Source organism: Benincasa hispida, chromosome 9 (assembly GCF_027475165.1).
Source record: "Benincasa hispida cultivar pf3 chromosome 9, pf3_genome.v1.1, whole genome shotgun sequence".
Taxonomy (NCBI): domain Eukaryota; kingdom Viridiplantae; phylum Streptophyta; class Magnoliopsida; order Cucurbitales; family Cucurbitaceae; genus Benincasa; species Benincasa hispida.
This window is the reverse complement of record NC_143486.1, coordinates 53,637,854-53,651,065: the sequence shown is the minus strand read 5'-3', so window position 1 is coordinate 53,651,065 and position 13,212 is coordinate 53,637,854. Positions and strand designations below refer to the sequence as shown.

The window sequence follows — 13,212 nt, the reverse complement described above, 5'->3', positions numbered from 1 at the left end:
GATCTCATCTTTGGTCTGTTTGATCTTCTAAGCAATACGTAAAAACCTATCTTACAGTTGAGATCATTTTGATTTGGCGATGTTTATGTCTTTTGCATCTAAAAGTCTGGTTCTTCATTGGTGAGAGGACAATGCAATCTCTTTTGATATGCGTTGACGGTCATGCGTTAAACTGCAGAGTATGTAATATGCGTTAATCGTGTATGCGATGACCATGCATTCTTGTCTCAAGTTTTTTTGTCTTCTCGCCAAGTATAATGAGAACTCAAGTTTCTCGGGATGATCTGAGATCGAACACAGAGACTTATAACTAAATGATGTTTGAAAGTAATGTGTTTGAGGTGGTGAATAAAAATAAAAAGAAAGAAGTTAATGGACTATGCACTACTTCTACTCCTAGCTAAACATACTGAGCAATGGAAGTTTGATTATGAGAATTGGTAGAGATGCGACAACTGTTAACGCGTAGTAAGATGCATGGAGAAATAGAATAGTGGAGGGGAAAATCTCACCAAGTCATTAAGCTTGGTCGCAAGGGTAATCCCAACTCACTACACTAACACATCGCACACCTCTCAGTGGTTAGCCACATGCTTATATCTCTATAACGCATGGTTGCGTTGAGCATAAGATTGTTTCTATCTCTAATTACACTACTTACTTTGCTTAATAAGTTCCACTACTTACCCTCTCGGACAGTTGGTTATAGCTATTCAGCTCATAGACAAGCATTACGATAGCCTCGCAAAGAGGATTGACTCACTATACTCGCGCAATGCACACCTCTCAGTAGTTTGGTACGTGCGTCATATTTCTATACCGCATGATTGAGTATGCGATAACTCTTGCAATCTACACTTAACTCATTGCAATGAAAGTAAAAGATGAGTAAGAAGAAGATGATGAAGATGGTGTTGAAGGAACTAAAGAGATGCGTTGATTACAAAATGTATTAATCTCTTAAGCGATTATGGTGTTGAAGGAACTAAAGAGATGCGTTGATTACAAAATGTATTAATCTCTTCAGCCAAAATGTAATACAATACAGAGATGAGAAGAGAGGTGGACGACTAGATGTAGGCAATCTCTTGCTTCCATTAAATGTACGTTAAGGCTGTCGATAGTGTCATGGATGGGTGGTGGAGTAGTCTCTCTCGAGCTCTATCTCCGGCGAAGCTCTGGTCATCACTCGAAAGGAGTTGAGGGAATGAAGAACTCTCAAAGAATGTCTTGCTCACGCTCTCATCTGTGATCACAAGAATCTGCCCAAGGCAAAGACTCGAATGTTTTGAATTTGGGCTCCAAGGGCTCTATTTATAGAGCTCAAACGCCTGACAGCATTGGTAATCCCAATCTGAATCACTACCACTTCTGACGCAGTAGGTGAAATGTCAACATCATCTTATTTTTTTTATACAGGGTTGATCGATACAAGCTCACTTTTCCACACGAATTTTTAGTATTATCAACGTATATTCCGCTCAACAATTCTCATGATTCTAAATAAAAGGCTACAATAGCTTGTATTTCTACAAGCTATCATTCATCAAGGTTGTAAGATTCAATTCTCGAAGGTTTACTTATAAAAAGTTCTTCAAGGTTGAAGATCCTATTCTTGGAGGTTTACTTATCAAAAGAAGTTCTAACTTTCAATCTATCTATCAAGAAAGGTCTCTTCTTAGACTGGAGGTCCCAATTAACAAGCTATTGTTGATTAAAGCTTATTTCTACTAGTAGAAAAATGATAAATATTTAGGAAACATGGAACCTTAAAAATGCTATGAAAAGTTTCTCTTATTTATTATCTGGCCTAAAAAAAATACAGTTATTGTTGTAATCTGTATAACATTTTCAAAGAATATTTGTGGAAAAATCGACATAACTATACATAAAATATAAACTATACAATTCGGCTCTAATTCATTGGTAAACTTATTTCCTATGTTATTTTTCTGTATCAAACAAGTGGAAATGCAGTATTGGATTGGTTTTTGACAAACGGGTTCCCTGTAGGATCCAAATCAATAACAAAAGTATCACCAGGTTTTGGATCTTCATAAAGCAATGCCTCACTTAAAGGGTCTTCAACTATCATAGTAACAGCTCTCCTAAGAGGTCTTGCACCATAAGCTTTGTCATACCCTACTTGACATATGAGATCCATTACCGATTCTGATAATTCTAGGCCAATCCCGAGTGGCATAAGTCTCTCCTTTATTTCTTGAAGCATCAGATTTAAGATCTCGAGCATCTGATATGAAAGAATCCAAACCAGTTGTATGAAAACTCAATCAATGTCAATAAAATGTTGAAAATGAATAAAACATAACATTATAATGAAAGTCAAGGTCTGGGTTAAAAACTTTGAGTTTTGGTGTAACTTCTGAATTTCAAATTGGCTGGTTGATTCATGTTTCAATTTCAATTTCAAACTTCAAATATGATATAAGGCCACGTTCAGTTTCCAGTAAACGTAATCAATCAATCTAATATGAAAAATGGGGTCCATTTAAACAAGTTCTCAGAAAACTAGTTAGCAATATTATGTGAGTTATGAATGATTTAAAATATTCATTGCGAATGCAGCAATTTTGATTACGGAACTGTAAACACGACCTAAGTTATATAGAAAAATCATTTCAAATAACATTTAACGAAATATATATATATTTTTACCCTACAACATTTGGGTGTCAAGGAAACTCGTAGGAAATTAATTCCTAGATAGGTAACACCTTGGATTGAACCTGACCTCTTAGCCATTTGTTGAGACTATGTCTCCTTTTTACCACTAGGCCAACCCATATGAGAGTTATATTTAAAGAAATGTTAAATTTAGGAAAAGCTTACAAAGACCTGAGAGGGAAATGTTAGCTTGTATAAAAAGTCTTTAGAAACCAGATGAAATCTAAGTTTGCATTTGAAAGTTCAGTACGTAAATCATTGAACTAGCTGAAGGTGAGAGAGAACTGTAGTTATTTCGAAACGAAAGAAGAAACCGGACTAACCTGAGTCTTTTGAAGGGGTTGGAACACGACTATTTCGTCTATCCGGTTCAGCAACTCGGGACGAAAATACCCCTTGAGTTCCTCTGTCACAAGAGATTTCATTCCTGCATATGAACTCGATGACTCATCTTCTGAAGTAAAGAAACCACCGACGGAGCGATGTCTACCCTTTATGATTGAAGTTGAACCGATGTTTGATGTCATTACTATCAATGCATTCTTAAACGACACTCTCCGTCCCTGTCATTCCCAATTTGAGATGTAAGACAGTGAAGAACAATTTGCAATTGAACGAACAGCAAACGTATGTCTCCTTTTCAACCCATGGTTCGAAAAAGAAACAGTGCCATCTTGAAGTACAATGAACACAAACCTGAGAATCTGTAAGGTGTCCATCTTCAAACAACTGCAGTACGATGTTGAAAACATCCGGATGAGCTTTCTCTATTTCGTCAAGCAATACCACTGTAAATGGCTTCCGTCTTATTGCTTCTGTTAATGTTCCTCCGTCTCCATAGCCAAGATATCCTGGAGGTGATCCAATCAGTTTACTCACAGAATGTCGCTCCATATATTCACTCATGTCCAATCTCAGCATAGCTGCTTCCTGCACGAATGATGTGGTTAGTATCCAAATGCAAAAAGATGTTGTCATTAATGTTCAAAGGCTAGCTTAAACTCTTCGACTTCAGGTAAGCCATGCAATATACGGAGGCAGAGGAAAAATTTATGAGGGTTTTGAGTTCAACAACACTAGGGGTGGACATGTGAACCTCTAAGCTTTTGTTCGGAGTATAATGCTTCAAGAGAGTTTTCTTTAAAACCTTGAATTCGAATGTTGAAGGCAAAGCGAATAGGAAGGGATGGTGAGGCCACAAAAATCTTGCTGATCAGGATCACTAATAATCCTATAAACTAAGAGGTTCTCAATTCCTTATGGAAAGATCCTTTAAAAATTCAGCTCAGGGTTCAGCAACTATGGTAAAGCAACAAAACCATGGAGCAATTTCCTATTTACAAGTCTTCCAGTTTCCTTTCATATGCTTTTAAATATTACAAAACAGGTAGAGTGTCGAAAATATCAGTATTATGCTAGCTTACTCAAAATAATATCATACCATTCTGAAGGGCTACAACGTTTAATGAATAAGAAAACACATATTTTATGCCAATCCAAAAATGAGTATATCATAATACATAATAACGATATTTTTCTTAGTTCAACAATTGCGAGGTGAAGATTGAACCATTGACATTGACATCTATGATAGTAATCGGTGCCTTATCCACTAAATTATACTCGAATGATACATAATAATGATGTTAACATTATGATAGAACCCAAATATATTGAAATATAAAAGATAACCAAATACAAGATAAACAATAAACCAAGTGTTCGAGGTACTTAGACCCCTTCTAATCTTGAGATACTCTCAAACCCTAATTCATTTCCCAAAATATTATCTACCTTCTTCCTTCCCTGTTCATAGTATTTATAACCAAACTTTCCTAACAAACTCCTTAACTAATAGCTAATATGGCATTAATACTCTAATTATTTACTAATAGTATACCTATCACATTATAGTGTTTAAGAAGCACGAATAAAACGATAAGATACGGCGATATGCTAATTTCTAAAAAACAAAGATAAGGGTATGATATAATATTTTAATGATAATGCCCAATTAATTGTTAAAACACTAATTTTAAGTTAAATTAAAGTAGATTTAAAAAAGAATGAAAAAAGCTTAAGAACCAAAGGCGTCGTAACTGGCACTAGCGAAGCTGAGAAGTGGTGGTTGTCAGCAACGGCAAGGCTGAGTAGTGGTGGGACGACGAGCGTAGGGTAAATGGTAGTGAAGAAGTAGAAGACGAAGACTAAAGAATGAAGTTGAAGATGATGGGGAGGGGCCATGAATCATTGTTCAAAAAGTGTGAGAGAGAAGAATGAAATCTGATTGCCTATAGGGGTTTTTTCTTTTACTTTTTTTTTTTCTTTCTTTTTTTTTTTTTTCTTTATGTCTATATATGTATATATTACTTTTGTTTCAGGTGCCTAATTTAAGTGGGCTGTTAAATAAAAAGGGTTGTGGGTTGGGTTTTTAAGTCTTAGGCTTAAATTTGGGGGGGGGGAAAAAGGACCCGGAGTGTCTCCTTCATGTATCAAAAAAGGCGATACGCATGTTTGGGAGAAAAAATTAGATACTTCAAATCACGTATCAACAACGTATCTGATACCGATTCTCTTCACAACTAGAAATATCAGTGCTTCCTAGATTGTAGTAAAGGTGACAATCAAACAATAGACTTCAATGCAGATGTATAGTGCTAAATAGTAATAGTGAGGGTATTACCGATCCAAAGTAGCACCTTGCCAGAACTTTTGTTAGTTCAGTCTTGCCAACTCCAGTAGGGCCACAAAAAAGTAGGACCGCTATTGGTCGGTCGGGATCCTTAAGCCCAACCCGAGACCGTTTAACAGCGCGAGAAATTGCAGAAACAGCTTCATCTTGCCCAACAACTCGCTTTTTGAGCTGTTCGTCAAGACCCATCAAAAGAATGCTCTCATCAATTGTTAGCTGCTGAACTGGGATGCCTGACCAAAGAGAAGTAACTGCTGCGACATCATCTGGTCCCACCACCACAGGTCTGGAACAAATAACAATACAAATTAATTCTCTTTTTCTAAAAGAAAAATGGTGGGCTAACAGAATGTTTTTCATGTCTTCCTCCTAGTATACATTTTTTTGGATCGAAGTTTCATACTCATAATTATCCGATATTGAAGAGAAAGTGGACTCCAAGACGTCATTCCCAGAAGAATCCGAGCTTTGTACTCCACCATCATCGAGTTTATTGGCCAGGTTCTGTTCATATCAGAAAGAAAAGATGTGATATCAATAATGATCATAGGCTCGAGCAATAAAATCAAATATGAAAATACAATACCATGTCATGCATAGCCTGAATAGCCTTAATTTCGTGCCAATAATCATCCGGTGATTTAGAGAGTATAGAAGTCTGCAATTCCTTTTTCTTCTTATAGGCTTCCATACGAGCTCTACTACCTGCTTCGTCAATGAGATCGATTGCCTTATCTGGAAGATACCTATCACTTATGTATCTTGCAGACAGATACACAGCAGCATTTATTGCTTCAAGCGTAAACCTGCAGTTGTGGTGAGCTTCGTACTTCTCACGAATGCTCATCAACATTCTCACTGCGTTCTCCTACATTTAGGACCCTACCTCATTAAACACTGAAAAAATGTATGGTTTGGGCGTAACATACAATTAAGAAATAGAGAATTTACCTGGCTAGGCTCCTCAATCAGCACAGGCTGGAATCGTCGTGCTAATGCTTTATCCTTCTCAAATTGCTTTGTGTATTCGCCAATTGTGGTGGAAGCAATACACTGCCAGCAAGAAATAGTTATGTACCAAAAATGACCATGAGCATAAAAAAAATGTGTCTATTTTGATATGCTAATACTTCTCTATGGATAAAAGTAATACATGTAAATTTAACATAAAAACAAAATATACTTCTCTAAACATACAAAGATAAGTCTAGAACTAACGATATTTGAAATCTTAAAAGATATAAATATTTAGTTGGCTACTAAAGGATAAAGATGCCATCTTATTACTTTAGGACAGATCAATATATAAGGATTCAGTCTAATAGAATCTAATTTCTTTTTCCTAATTTTTAGGTTAAATATTTTCTAGAGTGGTCTGAAACTGGAAGAATTTTTTTTCAACACGTTTTTTAGCATGTCGAGTAGGTGTCCAAATCATGTTTGGATGTAGCTGTGTCTGTGATTCATAGGTGACAATATACAGTGCACACACAGAGAAGCCAAACATATGATTCTTGATTGGCCCAAGTATATGACTAAACGATTGACGTCTAAAATACAAAGTATATATAAAAGAAAACAATTTAAACTTGATTCATTGTGTTACTATTATACCGTCTATTTTGAACTTGTTGAGGATAACAATACAGATACAAGCATGAGAAAACTAAATTAGGTGATTCAAGAACTTGTTTAATGGAAGTCGCTGTTGAGCAATGAAAATATCAGATGATACAATATGGTTCACCTGTCAGACAGTCCCCACTAAAAAGGACAAAACACATGCAAAAACTCAATACCACTGGGTCATAATATTAATTATGGCAAAAAGTAAACTATCATCTGAGTGAGTTATGGAAAAACTAATATCATGCATAGTATACATTATTTTCAAGCAGTAAAAGCTAAGCATAATTCACAAGATCATTTAGGTAATACAACATGAAAATCGTTAAAAAATGCATTCATGTACATTGGATCTGACCTTTTTAAGTTCAATAAAATAATATTAGCAAAGATACCTGTAGTTTTCCTCTCCCAAGAGACGGTTTCAATAAATTAGCGAAGTTAAGACCAGACCCTTTACTTCCACCTCCACTTGCACCAAGCTCAGCAAGTGAATGGACTTCATCAATAAAAAGGATAATATTGCCTACAAGCCAAACGTAACACAGATGTGTAAGATTAAAACTAGTATAATTTTAAATTTTCTTTTGTAAGTTCTGGGGACTCTTTTGTTGACTTTTCTTTTTATGTCTGTTGTGTTCTTAAAATGATGGCAATTTACAGTAAGCCTCAACCTGATTCAGTTATCTCGTTAATTAGTGCAGTAACGCGTGCCTCCAATTCCCCCCTTTCCTTTGCACCAGACATGAGTAGTCCAATATCCAAGGACATTACCCGTTTGTTCTGTGGAGAAAAAAAGATGTGATTACTAATGTACTTTATATGTAAAGATTTCGTATGTTGCTTCAATAAGATAAAGATATACAAACCATCTTAGAATTGCAAGTGTAAAATCACTTAGAATTATACAAACAAAACTTAGAATTTTCTTCATACATGGTGTACTTTGTCCAGAAATTTTTTTAACTGTCATTTTGTTGATTTTTTCCAACTTAAAGTCCTCATTTGTAGGTCTCTTTTGTTTGTTTGGACACACCTAATCTCCCATGTAACTTCATTTGCTCCATTAAAACAAGTGCTGTTTTCTATCAAAAAAAGATGTTCAATTTAAGGAGGAACAACGTCCAAGCAGAAACCCTATAGAACCTTGATTTTCCTAATTAACTTAACAGGATCCTAGGCTAGATGTCTGCCACCATTTCCCTGCCTCAAGAACGACAAAGTAGATTGAAATAAAGGAAATGTTGGATAGTTCTGCACACTACCATCTGTTATCATGACTCTAACACAAAAACAATACCACAGTGAACAAGCAAATGAGATAACACCACTCCTCAGTTGCCCCCCATCCAGATTTATTTTCTAAACTTAATTACAATTTTCATGACTGTAAGCAGGCATTCTATCTACTCCTCTTACCTAATTAATTCATATCTGAACAAAACACAAAAGCACCAAACCAAATCAAAGTTTAGCGTTAATGTCAGAAGGGACTACTTGAAAAATGACTGTAAGAATATCAAACAAAAATTAGAAATCGTACCAACAGTACGAATGGAGCATCTGCCTGAGCAATACTGAGAGCCAACCCTTCAGCAATTGCTGTCTTTCCTACTCCACTCTCACCAATAAGAATGGGGTTGTTTTTTGTTCTACGACAAAGTATCTCCACAACTCGTTCAATTTCAGAATCTCGACCAAAAATAGGGTCAATGAATCCTTCACTAGCACGAGCAGTAAGATCCACACAGAACCGAGCCAAAGCAGTATTCTCTGACAGAATATAAACATTTTTGAACACCTCTTTTCCATCGTTCAAACTCAACACAAAAAATAAAATACATATTTATTTAACATCATAACCTATTACCTTTTTCTTTTTGAGAGAGTTTCATAGAAAGAGCTTTTTTAGAAGTGGATTTTTTAGGCACCCATTGCAATGCACTAGATGGCTCCCTACCATCCTTGGCAAGCTCCCCTTTAAGCCTGGACATTGCTGCATCTACCAACTGTGTAACATTTACCCCTAAGCTGAAATCATTTCAAGATAACAGGTGATTCAGTAGCAGTTAGGCGCACACATGTCTAAAATGTGATGCTAATGCTGGGTAGTACATGTAGGGATTCTAGGTGCTAGGCAAGTAGACCTTTTTACTTGGTGAAGATAACAAGAAGACGACATAAAATGCTTCATAATTAGCATTTAGGCATTAGAAAGGCAAAATAAGTGAATTCCTCTTAAAATATGTCGAGTAAATATGTCAAAATAAGTTTATAAATAATGCTGATTATGGAATGGTCCATAAATTATAAAATTATATTCATGATGATATTCTATCTAGGCAGATGTACCAATGCACTTAAAGCACTTTTGATTTTTTTTCATGCCAAATTCTCCACAAAACAACAGACACTGAATCTGACCAAATTCCACCAGCTTCACCCTTTCTGCAACACTGTTTTGTTGGCCCTAGGAAAACCCCAATTGATTCCAAAGATAAATAAGAAATTAGCTCAGACAGTAGTAGCAAAGGGGCATCAAAGAAAAAGATGAGAATGATCCTCAGAATCCCTTAAACATAATCCACTTTCACGGTAAAAGGTACTTGTTTTCTTTGGAGAGCCTCTCACAAGTATTGGGTTTTTCTCACATGTGTATTCACATGAATACTTCGACATTTTTCCGATATTTTGCCTTGCAAATAAATTTTGAAAGGAAGATTTTGTGTAAGGTTCTGGCCACTTACATTTGAACCAAGGAAACTCACATGAAACATCCCACTACTGTCAAGAGTCCACCTGTTGGAGCCCCCTAAAGTGGAGGCCTTCGTTGATTGTTAAGTTCATAAAGGGCGTTCTACTCAAGAATCTAAGGGATTGATATTCCTTCGAAGCAAAATGTCCCCAGTTGTAAGCAACAGACCAACATTGGTTCATCTTATAGCTTTTGGAGTCTGCCACATTGTAAACCCTCAGGTAGCAAGACTTAAGGAAAGAATTTCCAATCCAAAAATCTTCCTAGAGGAGGATTTTGTCACCCTTCCCTGAGATTGGTCTGTACGATCAATCAACAAGATCACAACATTTGGAGATGGTGAGCCAAGCCTCTCCTAAACAAACTAAAAATTTAGGAGAAGGTACCATATGTCACAGGTGAGAGAGAAATTAATGGCAGTCATCTTTCTTCATAGGGCATTTGACTCAATTCATAAATCTTCGCTCTCATTTAGTCAGCAGAGTAACATTCCTGTTTTTATGATTTCCAATGCGTAAACTTCCATTAATAATCGCCTAATTAGAATAGAAACAGTACTCCAATAGACCAGATTACTACTTCCTCCTTTTGACAGGCCTTTCCACAAGAGATCCTGAATGCTCCCTTCCAGCTTCTTGATTACAACCCTCTGGGCATCTCGGACATGGAGAACCATCTCCAAAATTTTCTTTGGTGAAAAAAAAGAAGCTAACATGACACCATAGAACAAAGGAGCTTTACTGCCCTCACAATAAAAAGGAGAAAAATGAAGGAAGCAAATGAAGGAATGCTTATTAAAAGGAGCAAAAAATGGTGTTAATTACAAACAATTGTAATTATAAAGGGAAACAAAAGGGGTACATAAGCTCACGAAGTAGAGTATATGTGCATCCCACAGCTACCCAAATCTCAAGTCTCAAAGTTCTTGTCCTTTCTTCAAATATTCTGGAATTTTCTCTCCCTCAAAATCTCCCATTGACGCTCTAATCACTAGACCAAATCAATCTCAACTTGTGATAATAGGTTACCATTAAACACCACCAATTTCTCAGCATCAAATGAACCTACTATTACTCCAATGATGCAGATACATCAGCAGAGGAGGTGTAAATGTCAAATGGTCCACCCAAACATCTCTGCTTCGCTGAGGCATATGCCTCCAATGAAACTAACTGGATTGCCTTACCAAAAACATCAGAAGCAAACCGCAAAAAACAATAAGCATGAACAAAAACAACAGTAACTTCTAATATAAAAAAACAGATATTAAAACAGAAAATCTAGAAGAAAACTCAAGAAGAATGGAAAACAATTCAGAACACATAATGGAGGAAACGAACATGAGCAGAGCAAAAGCAGACGATTTCTTCAAGTTCATGAGATAAAAGGGGGTGAGAAATCCTCCATGGTTGTGCAACATGATCTAGATCCATGGCTATTCAAAAGTGAGAGAAATGAATATACTACAACAATACCTCCTCAAAATCAACTGTATGCTTCCATCGTCATCAGCAGCAAGTAAAGCAATGGAAAGGTGTTCCGGTCCAATGAAATGATGGCCCATTTGCTTGGAATATTCAACAGCGGAATCAAACACACGCTTAGTGCTGATAGAAAAAGGGACATGAGCCGTAACAGCCGCACCATCAACACTGGTATCGGCATCCGCATCATTGTTATGCCAAATCCCACGAACGGCCTGGCGTGCCACATCAAGTGTAAGGCCCGAGTCCAGAAAACCGCCAGGAGACTGATTGTGCTCTTCCTCAGCAATCAAACCCAGAAGAAGATGTTGGGTAAAAACCAAATCCTTCGAAAGGGCTTTTGCCTCTCTCTGCGAAAAGATCACTGCCTTAATCGCTCGTTCCGTAAATCGCTCAAAAATGGCAGAAATGACCGGAATCCTCAACCGCCTCTTCCGCCGGATTCTACCGCTGATGAAACCATTTCTGGATGTGAGAAAAGAAGGGGAAAACGAGGATACAAGATTGGAAGATGGGAATCCACTAATTCGCCGTCCAAACAAATGGGAACTGGAAAAAACACTCAGCGAACAAGTGGAAGAAGAAACAGAAGCCGGAGAGATCAATCGATTGCAACCATGAACATGGGTCTGTTTATGGCAATCAAGCACCGAAGTTTGATTCATAGAACTGGAAGATGGGGTCGCTAGCATTCTTGTTCCAGCAGGGTCAATGGATTTCAATTGCAGAAGAACAAAAGAAATCTAAAGATCCCACAAGAAATCAGAGGAAACAATCCACGAATCAATAGAAGAATTGGAGAGTTGGGCAGATGAAAAAGGTGCAGAAGAAGCAAGGAATTGCAGAAGAGTAGCACGGCACGTCAAAGGGGGAAATTAGCCAATCGGCCACGCTGATAAAGACCCGGTTGAGTTGATGAAGGCATTACTTTTTCAACGCCGACGTTAAGGACTCGGCCTTGGGACTGTACCATATTCAGACGTAATCCGTAAGAAGTCAGTGCCAATGATTTGTCTTTTATAACAACTTTCCAAATATTAAAAGGACGTTCTTTTCGCCTCTCCTTCTTCCCTTGTTGAAGAAACTATCAAAGTCAATTCACCCATGTGAAGATTGAAACTCAAATGAAATATCTATTGGTAATTGGTAATTGGTAGTATGGTCAAGCTTTTGCCTATTTGATGTGGCAGCTCCAGATCTGATCCCATTTTTTGTCGTGTTTTTATATGAGGAAGAAGGGACAAAGTTGAACAATAAAAATCGACAATTGTAGGGTAATTGTGAAGAAAAATAATTTTAATAAAGTAGTTAAAGAAACAAACAACGCTCCTATTCTTGACATTTCAAACATGTTAAGTATTAGTGTTTCTTGACATTTTTTAAATATCAAGTGCCACTGAAAATCGACATTCTTGACAGGCTTCCTTGACGTTTTTTAAAACGTCAAGAAAAGTGATTCTTGACATTTAAAAAACGTCAAGAAATATTGCTTTTGTATTTTAAAAATTTTTCTTGTATAAGTTGATTGATGAACAAATATCTCATATGCTAAATGTTTAATTTGCAGGTAAAGGCAAAATTTTGTTTTTTCGAGATCTTTCATCTCAAATTATTTTTAGAATGGTTTGGTCAAACTCGACGTACATTTAATTTTCCAATGGGCTCTTGGGATTTTGATTAAAAAAACCTTCTTCGACTCTTTCCACAAATGAGAGTTGAACCATTACTTTGCTCATTTTATTGTTCAAGATCAAACTGATCCTTTCCACGAGTTAGGATCCAACCCTTACAATGTTTTTGAATATTTAAATAAACACAATAAAACTCTATAAAAATAGTGGGTATATAAGTATGAGCTCACACACTTTAATCCTCATAATACAATAGAAAGTTTTCTCAAGAATAAGATGAAAAGAAAGAAAATTGGTAGCTTGTAGAGAGAGTAACAATTGTGTGTGTGTGTGTTTTTT

At 36.5% G+C, this 13,212-nt stretch overlaps 1 protein-coding gene across 1 annotated transcript; it reads right to left on the bottom strand.

The window, feature by feature from the left end:
* Positions 1-1,776: 1,776 nt before the first annotated feature.
* On the bottom strand, positions 1,777-12,572 carry ERD1 (Clp ATPase). The gene is made up of 12 exons (XM_039041628.2): positions 11,234-12,572; positions 8,874-9,034; positions 8,547-8,776; positions 7,678-7,786; positions 7,399-7,529; positions 6,329-6,430; positions 5,964-6,245; positions 5,781-5,881; positions 5,369-5,663; positions 3,382-3,615; positions 3,009-3,248; positions 1,777-2,251 (listed from the first exon to the last, which is right to left on the bottom strand). Exons 1-12 carry the CDS (start codon positions 11,932-11,934, stop codon positions 1,958-1,960), a joined length of 2,880 nt encoding a protein of 959 aa, XP_038897556.1. The 5' UTR covers positions 11,935-12,572; the 3' UTR covers positions 1,777-1,957.
* Positions 12,573-13,212: the final 640 nt, after the last annotated feature.